The sequence below is a fragment of the Paracoccidioides brasiliensis genome (genome assembly GCF_000150735.1).
Source record: "Paracoccidioides brasiliensis Pb18 unplaced genomic scaffold supercont2.4, whole genome shotgun sequence".
Taxonomy (NCBI): domain Eukaryota; kingdom Fungi; phylum Ascomycota; class Eurotiomycetes; order Onygenales; family Ajellomycetaceae; genus Paracoccidioides; species Paracoccidioides brasiliensis.
In genome coordinates, this window is record NW_011371361.1 from 2,360,653 (window position 1) to 2,378,605 (window position 17,953).

The window sequence follows — 17,953 nt, forward strand, 5'->3', positions numbered from 1 at the left end:
TTGGAGATTGGGCTCGCTGACATCGTTGTGGCTGGTGGGGATGATCTGCGACGGTGAGGCGCAGCTCCCGGCTAGCCTCACAGGGTCATACTCAGGCTTTTTTTATGCCAGGAACCGTTAAGAACAAAATTTTCAGTACTTTTCTTTAAATATTAACAAGTTTGCGTATTGAACTTGGAATTTGGATTCCCAAACAATCCTCTAAGGGATACATACGATCACTATCGTTCATCCGGTCTGCGCCTCGAAACCTTGATCTATTGGACAAATATCATCTCGAAATAGCTACCTTGGCACATCATCCCAGACACACGATCATTTATGCGCGAAAGTGACCGGGCATGCATGATCAATGATATCTGTCTAGATGGATGCAAGTTTTCGTACAGAATTCGTCGTCTGTGCTCTCTAGTGGGCCCTGTAGAGGGGGAAAATAATCAGATTCCAACTACAATACCACAAGAGATTCATGTATAGAATCCAGATAGAAGCTGTAATTTCTCATAGATACATGCTTCTTCATACGTGCAACGCTCTATTTTACGAAGCCCTACTTCATGTCGCATAATGGCCCTCTCGCTGCTTCGGATTCCGTCATTCCCGCCTTACACAGGGCCACATAATGTTGGTACTTCCGAGATTGAGATCCCCGTGTCAGCTCTTGAATCACCGGCCCCTACCCCGGAATCAGATATTCCTCTTTCTACAATTCTATTCCGGGTATTCTACCCTGCGGACCATGTAGGACAGTCATCGAAACCCGTTTACTGGATCCCAGAGCCGCAGAGCGTCTTTACTAGAGCATTGGGGGAGTTCGTAGGCTTTCCAAAGCGGCTCTCATCAATTTTAGCGTATGCTGAGACAATCCGGCCCCTGTCATATTCTGTTCACATTCTCCAACTTTTGTATCACTTGCAGAGCCCTGTTTGGCGGTATTTACTAACTTTTCAAATATATAAGGCTTCTTCCAAATACGATTAGATGGACGAAGATACCAGCCCATCAAAATGCACCCCTGAAACCATCAACACTCCAGTCAAAGCGTTGGCCCGTAATGGTTTTCTCCCACGGGCTGGGGGGCTCCAGAAATACATACAGCTATCTTTTGGGGTGTTTGTCTAGCTACGGAATGGTCGTCATTGCTCCAGAACACCGGGACGGAAGCAGCCACATCTCCTTTATTAGAGATTCCAGCGGACAGAATACTGAAAGAGTCCCATTCCAACAGATGAAACATATTTTCGATGAAGATATCCTCCGGAGACGACATGACCAGCTGAGGATCCGGCTGTGGGAATTCGGCCTTGTGCACGATGCGCTTCTGAAGCTAGATGCTGGAGCAAAGATTGGAAACCTGATCGACGATGACAGTACCAATGGTCCAGTATTCACTTCCAGCCTGGATGTCCGTTCTCCAAGCAGCATTACATGGGGCGGTCACTCATTTGGGGCAGCCAGTGTTGTCCAATTTGTCAAGTCCATATATTGGGGCCGTGTCAGTAAAATCGACCCAGTATCGAGCGCAGCAGAACCATATTTCTCACAGTATCGACCCTTATACGAACCGCAATCAGACAGCAAGATCGTTTCACAAATTACACCAACCTCACCTCTTGTTCTGCTTGATCTCTGGAACCTTCCGCTGCTGGGGGATGATGTGAAATGGCTTTGGGAGAAGCCGCTGCCCTGCTACACTGCCGACTCTACCAAGGGCCAGCACCAGGCTGCAAACGTTCTGGCTATCATGAGTGACGAGTTCTTCAAATGGGCAGCTGGCCTCAAGGCAACTCGATTCACATTATCGAATCGCCCGGTTCCTGGATCTCCTGAACCTGATCCTGTCGTCAGCAGCAGACGACAACCCAGAGTCTTTTATGCCGCCAAGTCAGCCCATATGAGTCAATCAGATGCTGGTGTCCTATTCCCCTGGGCAATGAAGCGATGGGTCAATGCTGAGGAACCGGAGCGAACGATGCAACTGAATGTAACTGCAATTATTCAAATGCTGAGAGAATGCGCTGTCCCGTTTGACCTGGATGAGGCTGTTATACATGCTTTGGAAAATGTAGCGGAAGTCACTGTTGACAACAATAATGGCAATAATACCGGGAACCAGAATGTGGCTAACGGGAAAGAAAATAATTTCAGTCCGGGTATTTTTGCAACAGATGGATCGATTCGCGGCTGGCTGCCTGTTCCTTTGACTGATGATAGCCAACCTGTTCAGGAATTTGAGGTGCGGACACCGCCCAAGCTTTGAATAGATTAAGAGTTGTTTGGAGTGATATTTTTCTCTTTGTTGAAAAGAATTCTTACCTGGAATGCATGACTCCTTAATTTTTGACTTGAGTTTGGAGTCGGCCTGTCAAGATCTGGGTATGCTATAATTAGAGAGCAAATAAATTGAGTCTAACAGTCAATTCCAGAGATTACCATCCAGTAGTCGCTTGCGATTCGAGGTATACGGGGTGCATATCGTTCGTATGGGGAGGTGCGTGACTTTGTTAGAGTTGACGACGCAGAAGTAGGCTTGGAGAATCAAAAATACCACCAACTATCAATATGGCACTGGTGGCTCTGGGTATACTTCTCTTGGTGTAATGTCATGGGTAGGAAGTCATTTGTGATCTTGAGCAACGTTTGACGTGTATCTCGACCAATACATTAGGATCAGCCCAATAATTGGAGAGGAACTCGGAGTCCCAATTGATTCTTGGCCGTACCCTAGGAGTGCAGAAGTGCGATGTGGATGCTTCACTTGCTGCGTCATTTATGGTGATCTTCTTTTCATTCACTTTTTGTTATTGCTCAAGGTGCACTTTGTTGCTCCTTGATTCCGTACAGTTTATTCAAATACATATAAAATAGTTGACCGCAGACCAAGATTGATAGAGCAAAGTTGTTTTTTATAGCTTGAGATATAAAACAGAACCGTGGCGACTATTATCTTGCAATATTTCCTTAATGCTCACTCGCTAACTTGAACCTCGTATTTCCAAGTATGCACAAAGGTCTTTCACCGCGCATTAACATTATATCTCATATTAATTAGTAATTATTGATACAGACTCGAGGGTGTGCTCCATGTCCCATTGGCCTTGTACTGCTGCACAACCTTGGGTCAGCTAATGCGATTTTGCAGAGAAATAGACAAGTCCGATGATCCGGGGGTTCACGTTAAAATTGATTGCTTGAAGAGAGTTGATGGGCACTTTCTAGACGATATCTGATTTTCGGATATTTGGCCGTGAAGGAGCATATTGAAACTCAGTGCAATAATAATCATGAGCATTCGAGAACTTCCAGACGAATGTTTGTCAATCTAAACTGACTAACTAAGCTCCCACAGAGTTATTTTAACATATAGTTATCTCCTGTAACTACGACTGAAACTAACAGACCTGCTGGTGCCGCATATATGAACAACGGATAAGAGAACGGACCTGAGGAAGTTGAGAGAGGATAATACATCCAGACATAAAATTGGTACAGTAATGACGAATATATTTGCGTAGTTAAATCATCAACCAACTATCAAATCTACTATTAAAGCGAAGTTGGACCCGAAATTCCAAGCATTTGATAACTAACTAGTTAACTACGTACATTAACTAGTTATTCCATCCACAAAATTGGCCCGAATACCCCCGGTTACCAAATTATGCCAGATATAACACTGGATTACTTGGAGTAACTACTGTGAAAACGGGTGTAAACTAATATCCACGGATTACGACGTTACAGAGTACTCTGTACCTCCAACTTGAATGAATTCGAGTGCGCCCGGTTCCACACATTAGCTGATATGGGCATCTTCGGTAACTAACCAACTTGTTACCTGAGCTACGTTATCGGTTGGATTCGTCTCGTGTTTACCGAGTGCCTTGGGAATCAAAGGTTCTGGTACTCCAGTCACGAGCTTCGATCTATTGCGCGAACCAGACTCAGTTAAGCTTCAGGATTTTTGTTTAGCGCATTACTCCGCCAAGGGTTTTCAGCAGGTTTATTTGTATTCCCTGAGGTTACAGCCGGAGTTGGATGTTATAACTACCTTGGGGGAAGGCTACAGAGTACAATTCCATGAATTGATTTTTCAATTTTCAAAAGACTGTGTCAGCATGAGAAAGAAACGGCTACAAAGACTGCCCACTTGATTGATGATATTTGCTGGCAGTATTCCTCTTCCCTGTTGTTCATAGTTTACATATAAACCTCAGCATCATTAAAATCAGCAACTCCTCCGAGATTTGCTTAAGCGCCTGTATCCGACGCACTGTTAATAACAGTTAAGGGCAATACTTCCGTTGCAGGAAAAGACAATTTCAAATCAAAAAGCTTTGCGTGTGCGTCGACAACGAAGGGGAAACAAACTCAAGGGCCAAGTGAACGAAATAATTGATGTCAGCAAAGTCTCCCCTTCAAATTATCCCACTAAACCCGGCCCCGTAACCCCCTCCACCCCCATTAACAAATAGCTCGTAAATAATTCCCATGTTGAGCCCCCAAGTGACTGAAGACCAAAGACCAAAAGAAATGAAATGGGGAGAAACTTCATAATCTTCAATGGAAGGCTTGTTGGTGCTCCGAAATCACATGTGCTTTCGCTGAGATTCACCACAATTAGGAGATTTGTTATGATCAATGTAGAACTTCTGCTTCAAAACGCCACGCCCTAAGAGCCCGAGTTGCTCAATTCCAAAAAAAAAAAGGATACAAAATACAAAATTTGAAAAATGTAACGAAGGTGAAGAGAAATTAGGGAGGAAAGTATCACGTAACGGTTAGCTAGAGAACCTCCGCAGTCCTAGAACTAGAATATAATCCACGTAAACATCGATGAAATATTTCCCAGATATACCAGATGTGCCAGGCCTGCTTCTAGACCACTCCCAAATGGGCGTATCCTACCACCGAACATTTCCCAAATGCTCAAGATTATCAACATAAAAAGTTCTTCAACCCTCATTGTCCATTCAGTGGTGCCGCTCATGGAGATAGACAATAGTAGTCCAACCCGCACAACAAATCTTAACCATCCGATGTGCACACCAACAGCACGTCACCGTGAAATTATTGGAAGAGGAAGAGCTGGAAGATGACGGCCGAGAGCCACGTAGCGATTTATTATCCATCGCAATATTGTTATTGGAAGCTCCTGAGCTCGTTTCGGTAATGGTGCTGCTACTGCCACCACCTTGAGCAGATAATGCACCGCTTGCCATAGGAACCTGCTGCTGGTAACGGGAGCTGTATTGATCATCGCCAAAAAGGGGATCGGTGGCGGGTACGCCGTGGGGGAAAGCAAGTTTGGCATATACGTCCGAAGGCATGTCGTGCCAATATTTGCACTGGCAGCAGATCACGAACATTTTTGCGACGGGTGTTCCCTTCCGCGCGGGGCGTTGAGCTGCAGCTCGACTGCCCCCAACACTGCTGGCAAGGCTTTGTCGACTGGATGAACCCAGGCGGGCGTCATATATTGGTCCCGTTGTCGTTTGTGTTTGGTTTTCGAGGGCTGTGAAGGAAGGGAAATCACTGGGTGCCATTGGGTTTATTTTCGGGTGCTTTGAGGTGTGGAGTTGGGAGATTGTCGGTGTAGATTTTCTGCTTGACAGTGCAGGGGAGGGTTGGCTGGAGGAGGTCCTACTGCTATTGTATCTCACTGTACGTGAATCAAGAGGCAGTTGGCTTTTGGGTATTTCTATGGAAATGGAGTGCTTCTTTTGGGGCCGGGTTTCGATTCCATCACTGGTAGTACTAGGGAGTTCTACGGAACTAGTGAATTTTCGTTGAGAACTGGTAGGGAATCTTTCATTATTGCGCTTAGAGGATTTTGGTGGAATTTGGAAATAATTATTCGTGGGGTTTTCCAACAGGGAGACAGATTTGTTATGGCAGATGTCTGCATTTGCGGGTGGCATATCATCCACGGAGTTTGGAGACTTGGCAGCAGCCTTGACATCCTCGTCTTTCGGTTTTGGCGACTCTGTTGATGCAGTCGTTGGCGCCGACTTTTCTTTCCCTTTATCAGAAGTTACCGCCTTTCCTGGCTTCTTTGTGCTATGAGAGTCAAAGACACCTGGGGTTTTATCCTTTTTGCTGGTATGTCCTAACAGCCTTGTGAAAAAAAGAAGAGATTTACCGTTTGAAATCTCTAACTGCTGAGGAGCAGCAACAGGTGATATAACAGATGGAAAACTTTCGCACTTAGGTAATTGTCCTGATTGAGCAGATACCTCATCTTCCCGGGTATTGAGAGGCGGAGAAGCTAGCGGGGATGACTTGAATAGGGAATCACAATTTAGTGGTTTGGATACCAATCGTATAGTATTCTCAGGTCGTCTGATATTTGGAGGGTTGACCGACGGCTCCAGAGACGGGCTGTTGGTGACTGTTGTTGTCTCCTGGATTAGAGTATGCTCGGGAGAAAGTTTCGCTTGTGTAATATCTTGGTTGGAGTCAGTTTGCGGCTGCGGCTGCGGCTGCGGCTGCGGCTGCGGCTGCACCTGCGCCAAATCATTAACAACATTTTTAGTTTCGGTGGTGACATGACCATTCTCCTGTTTGATCGGATTGGTTAGCTTGAAAATAGGGCTTGCGAAAATATCGTCAATGGAATAGGTAGATTCATATGGTCCACTAGTTTTAAATTCGGATACTTCTGCGTTCGGCATTTTCTGGGATGGCTCCAAAGATTGAACACGACATTTGAGAGTGACACTAGAACCACGATTAGAACTTTTAAATATTTCACTCCATGATGACATTCGTCCGTGTCCAAGGTGATTCCCAGCGCTGTTTTTTATAGCCTTTTGAGGTCTTGAAGGGGGTTTTGAAGTGGGTTTTTTGACCGCATCTTTTGGGGCGTTCTTTGTTAAACTTGCTTCACTGTTCTGTTGGTTGGTAATATCTTTCAATGTATTAATGCTCTCAGCAGACTTAAGAACGGTACTTTGTGAAGCATTTTGCAAACTTGGAGATAGGCATTCCAACGCAGTCAGAGATGGATCACCTTCAGTTGTGGAAGGTGTGCTATTCTCAGGTTGTCCGGATGATTTCGTGTCGTTCCCGTTCGTATCAGAAGGACCTCGACGCAAAGAATACATGTGTGGTTCGTGTTCTGCTTTGAGAGATTTGCGTCGAAGCTTCTTTCCGCCCCCAGCTGACAGTTGACGATTAACTCCCTTACTCCAAGATGTCTTAGTAGGCGCTGATTCGATTGGTGGGGAGCCAGGACCATTGAGTCGAAAGAAGTTTGCAGCAGCGCGTAAATCCGCATGCTTTTTGGTTGCGTGGAGTTGACGGCCTGGAATATCTGACGGATTCGAAGGCGTGGATTGTGGAGGGACAGAATTTAAGTCACCGGAGGGATCATTATTATTTGCTACAACCTGGGTCGTCTTCACTCCAAAACGATATGGCCAGTGACCTGTAAATATGGGCTTCATGGTTTCCAATGAAGTACGCACTGGCTCGGCACCTGTCGGTGGAGGTGCTGAATGGCCATTGTCAGGTTCGTTTATGGAATTAGCTTTTGATGCGCTATTGGACCAAAATCCCAAAACTGACGGAGCCGTAGAGGAGCGTGGAAGATAGCTCCTTATGCTCGAGGATCGACTGGGCGTATTGGATGGTGGCTTCTTTGTTAAACGTCGAGGCTCTCTGACCGAGCCTTGATCAGTATTCCTTGATTCAAGTTTCAAAAACCGTTCCAACTCTTTCTTTTCCCTGGCCAGTCTTTTTAACTCCCTCTTCTTTTCTCTTCTCTCCTTGTCTGTTGCCCATGACGGCGAAACGCAGATTTCAGACCTTCCGTCTAATTGGGAGAGTTTAGTGGCTGCCTTGGCAGGGTGTGTTGACTCCTGTGGAGATTTGCTCGCTTCAGCAGTGTTAGCCTCGGGGGCTTCAAGGTGTATGTCCTAATTTTGGTGGTCAGCATCCATTTTTGAGCCTGCTAGCCCTCCCAGTAGATAGTTGAAGATTATACTTCAAAACAGGATTGCAATTTCAAGATTCTGTTCTTCTTTTGAGGTTTTTTCTGGAATACAAATGCTTGAAGCCTGTGCAGCTTGTCACGCTGCAAGAAGCCTATTTCGACTCACCTTATAATCTGTGACTGCTGATGGTGGCTCGACCATATGGAGGTACTCCAAGGGCTCCGTATGGTCTTGCTCGCATACCAAACCAGGCATGGTTCCGACTTCATAAGATTCACAGTCACGTATTGCACTCCTTGAAATGCAAATGTTATCAAGATCGGCGGCCCAGTGGTGAGTTCTGATGGACGTGGCAGAGTGACTTTCTCACCCTCAATCCTCAATCCACTACAATAGAACGCAGAGATCACCCCAAGCTGTACATATGCGAGTGACTGGGAAGCTGTCAAGGGTTCTCAGGGGGAGAATGGATTCGAGGTCTTGAACCTGCGCACTACCAACTGGTTTGGGTTGGGTAGGGTCGCGTGACGCACGGTTGCTTGAGGACAAACCAGAATGACTTAAGATACAAATGAAAACAATGAGATAAACAAAGTGAGAAAATTCAAAACAAACTGCTTACAAAGTAATAGATCAGTGAATAGTTAAAGATGATGGTTATGACATAAGAAGAAAACAATCATAAAAGATGAGAATTGAAATCACTGACAAAATTGATTAATGACTCTCTTTCATAGTCACTTTCTCTGTCAGAAGAAACAAAACAAATCAAACAATATGAATAAAAAAGAAGAAGTGAAGAATAGAATATCATGAAATACAGCTTCCGTCTACCCAAATCAAAGATGATGATCTGAAAAGCTCTGAAGTTCTGATCAAAACTAAACAATAACAAGAATGATGATATATGCCATGCATGCAGTGATCAACACAGAAATTCTGGGGAGGTTGGTATGCGTGCTGAAGAAGCCAGGATACCAGAAGAGAAAGAAGAAGAAAAATAAGAAGAAAAAGGATCCACACTACGATCTCAAAACGTGCGAAGGAGCGAACATATAGCCCCGCAGAAGGGCCTCGTTCAACTTCTGGCGGGTGCGGCAGATATGGGATATCTGGGCTGGTGGAGAACTGGAAGAATCGATGAGTTGGAAAAACCGGCGAAGCGAGAGACAATAGCGATTAAAAAATGTGTTTGAAGCTCAGCGTGGAATACATAACCCTTGTTTTTTATTTTTTATTTTTATTTTTTAATACGTCTCAGCTGGAGGATCATTTTCAATCAGCGAGAATTAAGACGTCACGATTTCAGTGGCGTCAGATCGGGTTTTCTCCTAGTTCCGCGCTGGAGATTTCTCTCCCCTCGGGTTCCCAAATTACTTGCATACGCACCGCTAAACTAATAACTAGCCTCTTATAGTTAACCACCCCGTACTTCGGAACTGTAGAACAGCTGAAGGACCCATGAAAGAACAACCAGAGAAGTCACATGCTGGGGCGCAAATATGTCTCAGTGTTTAGACGGCCTAGAAGGCTTGACAAGCAAAGCGAATAGAAACGCGCAGCGCAGAAGAGATGTTCAGTCAAACCCGGGTATCCTGGAAGGTGAAATCCATGAATCCACGAGATGCGCTTTTATGGGACGCGGCAATGGATAGCTGAGTTGAGGCCAACCTGTGGGTGGACAGGGTCGCCCCGCGACAGGTTACAAAAGATCGATATCCGGTCCACGGATACTATGTATCACCCTTATCCGCACCATCGTAGCACTCGGATAATTTATGTACAAGCACGGCGCACAGAGTCGTCTATCTCATGTGCTGGGTAAAATGGGGGATGTGGAAACAGGACTAATCAACGCAAGTCTCCGCTGAAAATGGGCAAAATGTAGATTATGTTATGATACCAGTCATTTAGGAGTCCTGGATTATAGTTAACTGTACTCAATTTCCGCAGATTTGGAGGGTGAAGAATGGAAGGAAGCCTTTGCCGAAAGCATGATGAAACATGAAACGGAATGAGAATGAAAACTTTGTTTTTTTTTAAACTTGCCTGAAACACACATAGTAGAAAGCGACCATCGAGATACAGGATTCCTAGAGTGGTACGGAAAAGTTGCATGTTTGATATAGGGAATTCAAGGATTGTGCATGTTTGTATACTGTTGGAAATGTTCTCCACCTGGGTAGTATTACATACCTTGGATATTTATCTGAGAATGCCGTTTCTCGAATCCCGCCGTTCCGCTTTCGTGCGTTAACTGCGTAACTCGCCCACCTGAGCTTTGCCGGTCCTCAGTCAATGCCAACCACTCAAGGGCTCAACGCCCCAAGAGTCCCTTAACGCCCCTAAACGCCCGCCCGTGCAAGCTCTATGTTTACAAGTAACTAGTTACTGTTATGGGGCTGTCTAGCCCAAAGTTACTCAGCTTCGTGAGAAAATGTCAGATTTCTATAGATTCTCCAGTTCTTTTCCTGTAGAGAGTTCTCTCCGAACAGCTACACAAGAATGCCCTCTGTTTGCACATGTCATCCAATCAGTGATCACCGTCTTGCTGGCATATGTGTGCATAAAGAGAAATATAGGAGTTAATCCACATTTAACTAGAATTTTAACCTTATTCCAGTTGAATTCCCAGGTATTTAGGTATCACAGCCTAAGATTCAGAATCCACCTACTTCATATTTGTGACAGCCTTCACCCCCAAGGGAAAAGGGAAAAATGGGACTGGGAGATGGTGTTCAGCACTCCCGCTGCCTTGTCCCACAATAATGGGCCCCAAAATCATTGCCACGGAGTAACAAGGGGAGGAGAAACGCTGTGGAGTAGTTTTACTTCACACAGGTCTGGTAAGTTCATGGAATCCAGGAAGCAACCAAAAATATCACTGCTGTGTTTGCCTTCTCTAACCAGCGACCGAAAGTGCATATTAATTGAAGATATATCGCTCCATCAGTAATTAACTAACCACATTCGCTTGGCTCGGCTCGGCTTACCGCGTCATACACACTCAATCCCTTCAACTTCAACCTCAAACCACCGTGGACATAAATATCCCTTGACATCTTTTCCCCCTTTCTACCCCTGGATTTATTGAACTAACAGTTTCCTTGTCTGCTCTATCTCTTTTCAAACCATCGGTGCTTTGACCATCTTTGCTTTAGCGTGTCATAGAATCTCCCGCACCCGTTACCGCTACGACGATCCTCGATTATTACGTCTCACGCTAATGAGGACTCCCTGAATCCGAAGCCAGGCAGTAATCTCAATCACAATCCTATTTTCTCCATAGCAAACTTTCCGTTCAAAATAACGACTCCAGCGATGATATCGATGAGCACATTAATTTCCAACATGACGCGAAATATTCGACTGCAGAAACAGCCTATTCAGCTGCTGCCTCGACGGAGAACAGCTGAGGCAATAAGGAATCAGGTCCCTCCACAGAATCCGAAGCCGAAGAGCTGATAATAACCCGAATATATACTACCATCCACTTGATCATATTGTCAAGCTGAGTCAGCTGGGGGCTCGTTTTCTGCCTTGTTGGAATTACCCTAAGTGCCACGCATCTCAGCATGGCAGATAAAGTCCCATCAGCCCAACTGTGGTATTCTCCATAAATGCAGTTACCATTGTGCATCTGGCATCACTTCTTAGTTTTGCAACGGGAGAATGTTACTCACAGCCTAGGAGACAAAATTGGAGCACTGTTAAATGTTACTTCGGATATGCTGTGGAGTTGATTTATATTACGGACAACTCCTTCATCTGCTTACCCTTCTCTCATATTCAGTTGTGTATTTCTGTTTTTAATATATATATTGGGTATCTCTCAACAGATAAACCCCCGCACGCATGCTCTTCGTCCCACTTCAAATCCACACTTTGCCTCCCGCCTTAACCTTGTCAACCCCAAACTTCACCGCCAATATATCATTCCGATCACACTCCAATCTCTCCCGAGTCGTCTTGTACAATCGTGGAATTCCCGTCTTTTCAAACGGCAAGTCTCCACTCTCTTCATCATTACGGATCATCTTGGCGATTCCCTTCGCAGTAAGGAACGCCATGGGCATGCCGTGACCACTGAAACCGGCTAAGATATACTGATTTGGTTTGCCTGGTATGGGTCCCACGTGCGGGAGGAGATCGGTAGAGAAGCCCATTACTATTCGTTCCATCACGTCAGCAAAGAGTATAAATAACTTATGCATTTAGGATGTGTGTAATCCAATCTGCATTCTTCTTTATGCAATGGCGGGCTAGATCGACAACCATGATTCTTCAATCTCATTCATTTCACACCTACCTCCAGACCACACCTGTTCTGTATAAGCATCACTATCTTCCCACCCAATAATGTTATGCTGCATATATCCGTCAAAATAGTTTTTGGCAGATTGTATAGGCTCTCTGTCATCGGTATTGTTATACCAACTCTCCAGATCGGCGACATAGTCCTTCCTTCCACCTCCTACAATGATACTACCATCTGGCCGTGGAATCAAATAGTCATACTCCTCAGCCCCCCACTGCAGACTGTACGTGTTGGGTAAGTAAGGAGGAGTCTTCTTTTCAGGGGTAACGATGCGGCTGCATATGCCTCGGATTGGGACGATCCTGTCAGCATATTGAGGTGCGATAGCTGCGGTATACGCATTCGTCGCGAGGATTACTTTTTTTGCTTTGATGGAGCCCCGTGATTTGGTAACTACGGTCCATGCCCCTGTGACTGGATCTGGCGTTTCGGAGATTTCGGTGACGGGCGTGTTGGTTTGCAGGTTCACGCTGCTGGAGCCACGGGAGGTTAGGGTGGAGAGGAGGTGTAGGACGAATTTATATGGCCAGATATGTGCGGCTGTGTAGTGGAAGCAGCCTTTAGCGAATTTGACGCCAGATATCTAGGTAGTTAGAAATTTTTTAGATATTGAGATACTTTATTTTCTCAATCGGAAGAGGAAGGGGGGAGAATGTTTAAAATATTGAGCATCTTGTCAAAGAGAGTGTTCCGAACGGGCCCTTTCTGCATCCTTTGATGTGTACTGCACATCCTGTCTGAGGGGAATTCCTACTTCCAGGAGCTCCTTATATGCTTTTGCAATCTCCTCACAATGGTCGTCTCGAAGAAGCATCTCAAAACTCCTTGTCAACGTGAAATCACAATCAATCCTTCTTTTCGAATCACCTCTCCAATCGCCGGTATATGATCTTCCTCGAAATTAGATAGTTCGATCGCAGCTTCAAGTCCATGTTTCTTTGCATGTGTTATTATGGGAAGAAAAGGGTTGGGCCGCAAATGACCGCCTAAAATATCGTGTATCAGATTCATCGAACGGATAAAACAAAAAGAGACAGCTTTACCCTATCCCTTAGTTGGGTATTGATATCTAAACATTTTTGAAATTTAAAAGACTTGCCATTTCGGCCCGTAGCTCCAAAGCAGGCCTGACGGGCTTCAAGAATTAATACCCTAGGCGGTGATGGATTATCATGTAGAAGGTGATACGCGGTAGAGACGCCTGCGTACCCAGCTCCTATTATCAGGACATCACATTCGCTCGGGAGACTTTCGGTTGAGCGGTGATTCTCTAGGGCATCTAGTCTGTATGCCAGGACTAACGCATAACACTGGGTTGTGGGAATGGTTTAGCTGTTGAAGGGACCATGTTAGGATCTCTTTCGGATAGCGTTATAGGAACTCTGTCACTCGAGTTCTGGATTGCAATAATTTTGGGGGTAGTTGCTCATGTATCATTAAAAGACGTTGCAAACCAAAACTAACATGAAACAGTTGATTACCAACAATATGACAGAATGGCAAGTTTGATCGATTGCGATGATTGCTCAAATACGAGAATGGTGGAATATGGGTCACGTGATGGTGGGGCTCGACATCTCCAATAAACTATGTAAGAAAAACGGAAAGAAAGAAAGGGCCCTAAACATTGTTAAATTTTTATTTTTGGAGGGGCTCGGCGCATCGGCTGACGGCTGTGGATTTCCTGGGCCGATTATCGAAAAAGAAAATTAGAAATCGGGGATTACGTCGCGTTGCCTAGGTGATAACTAGTTATCAATGCTGGGTGCATAAAAATAATGGCTAAGTAACATGCCCGCGGTGGGTTCTAGAAGGGCATTGTTTCCGTCACTGTAGCTGATAAATTGGGGATAAGATTCCTTCTTCAATCACTAATCTGGAAATATTGGTGCTCTGATTGCTAGATTTATCTGAGGGTTTGAATGTGGTTTTACGCATTGGAATAAGAAGGGGAAACAATTTGCCTGTCTAACTGTCATCACTGTTGTTGATGGCTGATTAATTCCTTTGTTCAGGGGGTGAATACATCTCCAGGGAAGAAAGCAAGATATCGGAGAGAACTAAGCGAGACCAGACTCGATAAAACATTTATACCAGGAACCCAAGTAATGATTACTGAAAGTGCAGATTTGGTGATCGTTGGAGCCGTTGAGGCAAAGTCTTCTATTTTCAAATTCAATTCAATACAGTTCCACTCACACTTCACTCTAACGCCCTTCTAAGTCAATATGATATTAAAAATAGGGATGATTTTCTGAAAATCCAATACCTCACATGTAAATAGGCTAGTTATGATAAACACATATCTAGACGTTTCTTCCAAAAAGATTGTTCTCCTGGACGCGTCGTCATCAATATGTGGTATGTGGGCGCAAGAATGGTTGTATTCTGGACTGTTTTCAAATAACTAGCTTAACTGGAACATACGGATTCAGTGATTTCCCTATGGATCCTGAGGCGTTTGGGGTTTAACATGATCAACGTATATCGGGAGAATCTACATACAGATGACTACGAACATACCTTGAGGAGTACAGTGTATATTCGAAAATCCGATCTAAGTCAAAACGGTCAACAAGAGGGATAACGGAAATGGCTCCTTAGCTATGGGACCACATCTCGGTTGAGCAATAAGACATATTCTCAACAAAAAAATTGATTAATGAAACGGGAATTAATAACAAACCCAGCCTCCGTAGCCCAGAGGGCCAGATCCTTTTGGGGACCCGCTATTCCACTTCAAAATTTTGAAAGCGCAGCCAAAGACACTCGATTCTGCTAGCAGCGTTGATGTTTTGGTGCATCCCAGTCTGGACATGACGTCGCATATCTAGCCGCATTATCCGATATCATGGGTAGTCTTGTGATCCACGCTTCTGGAACTGTTCAAATTTGGATATTGCCATGATTTGTTACCCCTTTCAGCATTTGTGTTGAAATGTTGGTGAATACACGTCTTTTGGAATGGCTTAGTCCGTGCTCCTGGGGAGATGCCGATGGATGTAGCAAAATCAGGAGACTTATTCATAGGACGGCATGTGGTAGATGGTTGGAAGATATGTTCTGGTTAATTTTAGAGGCCATCATCTTTCCATTCACTCAGAATACTCAGCATTCGAAAACCAACAAGCTGAAACCTTGGGAAAACAGATTCCAGTCGGGTGCTGGCTTTGGAATTTTGAGGAATCCCACTGACTTCTTCGACTTTGTGTACAAAGGAAAGATCCAGATTTAAATATCCAATCTTTCGCCTAAAACAGTCCACTTAACCATCACTTACCACAGATGCCCTTATCTGCTATTCCGTCTCTGTTGGCAAATAGCACCACCGGCGTTCATAAAAGATAGAAGCGTCGCGTTTGCTGGTATGGTCTCGAAACTTAACAACCCTTATTTCTCCCAAGCTATATGGTTGATGGAATATTTCACGAGCAAATTACCGCTTGATACAGCCAACGCCTTTTTCCTGTATGACATCGAATGGGAAGCCACATTACACAGCGAGTTTGCGAAGTGAAAATTTCCATATCAGAATCGCTGCATCTCTATGCTTTACGTTTGACCTCATTCCGTACGTCAATCGGGTGCTCAAACTCTGGATACACTTTCAAGGAATATTTGCCGAGATTTTCAAACCTTACACTCTGAAAACTACAGGGGCCTCGTTTGCGAGTGGAAGAAGAATAAAATTGGTTGAGATGGTCTTGTAGAAGAGAGATGAAGTCATTATCATTAGTAGGGAGGTCGAACAACAATTTCTGGGATAGTTCACTAGTTAACTAGTTGGTTAACTAACTTAGTTCTAACTTTGTTGACTAGTTAGTTAGGTAGTCATGTCCTATTGCTGAGGTAACATGCATGTTCATTTGACCAAGGGTTTGACGCAATTTAGACTCCAACATCAATCCATGGTTTATATTATTAAGCTTAATATGGACCCACAACTTTATTTGGACATCCACCCATCAACAAATGACACCGACGGGCTCAGCCACGACACTGTGCCTCAAAACCTCCAACCTTTATTAAATGCGGAGAAGTTATCTCAGAAGTTCCACAAATTATTAAATTGGGATTTCTGAGCATTCATCGGAATTTCTTCAATATTGATATTTACATTACATTATATCCTTAATCAAATCTTATTCAGTTTTGAAAAAAGAGTAAACAAGTCAGATTTTCTCATTCTTCAAGTTCTGCCTAACCTCTCTTCAGGATTATTCTTCATTCCATCCCTGCCTGTTGGCTATCAAAAGAAGGATTCACGTATCATATTGTGTCCTCCGGAGGACATCTCTTCAATTTCCCCTCGGTTTCACTATATGTTGCGGTACATATATGTTTAAATAACGGGAAGCAATTCTATACGCAAAAGCGTCCTCCAGCTGTGTCTTATATATTCGTGACGGGGGAAACATCTCAAGGTTAACTCCCTGCGTTTGATGTTCAATCCACATCTCCTGTGATAATGGCATTTCCTTGCTGCGGAAAGGACGATCGAGACGAAATCATTGCTCCTAGTCGACCTGTCGACGACATCAACAACACATCTTCTCGAAACAAGAAGAAGGTCATCAATCCAGCAGCTCCTTACCCAGCGGATATGCACCAAGCTATCACCAACCCACCAGCTCTATCTACAGGCGATGAAAAACGCCTTGTCTTTGGATACGCTGGGATGAGTGCCTCGGGGCCCAGCAGCCACACTATGATACCTGAAGCAACGGAAAATCAACGTCCAGAACCTGTCCTTCCTGAAACTTCTGGGCGTCCACCACGATATCAAGACGGAAATAACGATCAAAAACCCAAGGCGCCGTCCGACAATCCGCCGCCCTATCACAACTGGGAGGAAGCTGTCCCAGACACAGCTATGTTCCCCCCTCCCCCGGTTGGAGGCTATCTATATTCCAATACGGGAAATGCATCGGCAGAAGATGCAGATCGAGCACATAACTTCTGTGATAATAACCCGCTATGGACCCCATATACACCTTCTGACGTTATCTATAGCTCTGTTCAAAATTTTGACCTTAGACCAGTCAGACCCCAAGAATACAACGGAGAGTTAGAAGTCGTGGGAAGGGGAAGATGGAGTGGACATACCAAGGACCGTAATGGAGACTGCATTCTGTTGACTAGTTTGCCATTATATTTTTCAGCGAAAGACTCTCCTCTAGCGACAGAACGAACAAAGATGATATACTTCGAGGCGAAATTCCTTGGCCAGGGCAATGGAATAAACGACCAAGTGAGTGGATTTTCCATCGGATTTGCGGCTCAACCATATCCAACTTGGAGATCACCCGGTTGGGAACGAGGCAGCGTGGGCGTCTTCTCAGATGACGGTTGCAGATTTGTAAACGATTCATGGGGCGGGATGGAGTTCACCACCCCATTCAAAATTGGTGAAATAGTTGGATTAGGAATGAAATTTGCGTTACCTTCTCCAGACTCGTTGGCCACCGCTCAAGCAAATGGTGCATCACCAACACTACGGGTGGAGATATTCTTCACTCGAAATGGCAAAGTTGAAAAGAGCTGGGATCTACATGAGGAGGTCGATGAGGATGCGGGCGGTGTTGAGGGCCTGGAAGGCGATTATGATCTTTATGGTGCTCTTGGATTGTTTGGTGGTGTCAAATTTGAGGTTTGCTTTGATTGTGCTGGGTGGCTGTGGGTCCCTTCGACTTTGTAG

General features: G+C 44.7%; 4 protein-coding genes across 4 annotated transcripts; 2 read left to right on the top strand and 2 right to left on the bottom strand.

Annotated features, from left to right (window-relative positions):
* Positions 1–567: 567 nt before the first annotated feature.
* PADG_04267 (uncharacterized protein) lies at positions 568–2,260 on the top strand (the record flags this gene model as incomplete). The annotated part of the gene is made up of 2 exons (XM_010761090.1): positions 568–851; positions 961–2,260. 2 exons carry the CDS (start codon positions 568–570, stop codon positions 2,258–2,260), a joined length of 1,584 nt encoding a protein of 527 aa, XP_010759392.1.
* Positions 2,261–4,973: 2,713 nt separating this feature from the next.
* PADG_04268 (uncharacterized protein) lies at positions 4,974–8,192 on the bottom strand (the record flags this gene model as incomplete). The annotated part of the gene is made up of 2 exons (XM_010761091.1): positions 4,974–7,919; positions 8,103–8,192. The coding sequence occupies 2 exons, from the start codon at positions 8,190–8,192 to the stop codon at positions 4,974–4,976; spliced, it is 3,036 nt and encodes a 1,011-aa protein (XP_010759393.1).
* Positions 8,193–11,809: 3,617 nt separating this feature from the next.
* PADG_04269 (uncharacterized protein) lies at positions 11,810–13,603 on the bottom strand (the record flags this gene model as incomplete). Its single annotated transcript, XM_010761092.1, has 4 exons — positions 11,810–12,105; positions 12,247–12,838; positions 13,299–13,456; positions 13,558–13,603. The coding sequence occupies 4 exons, from the start codon at positions 13,601–13,603 to the stop codon at positions 11,810–11,812; spliced, it is 1,092 nt and encodes a 363-aa protein (XP_010759394.1).
* Positions 13,604–16,723: 3,120 nt separating this feature from the next.
* On the top strand, positions 16,724–17,953 carry PADG_04271 (uncharacterized protein; the record flags this gene model as incomplete). Its single annotated transcript, XM_010761482.1, has 1 exon — positions 16,724–17,953. One exon carries the CDS (start codon positions 16,724–16,726, stop codon positions 17,951–17,953), a length of 1,230 nt encoding a protein of 409 aa, XP_010759784.1.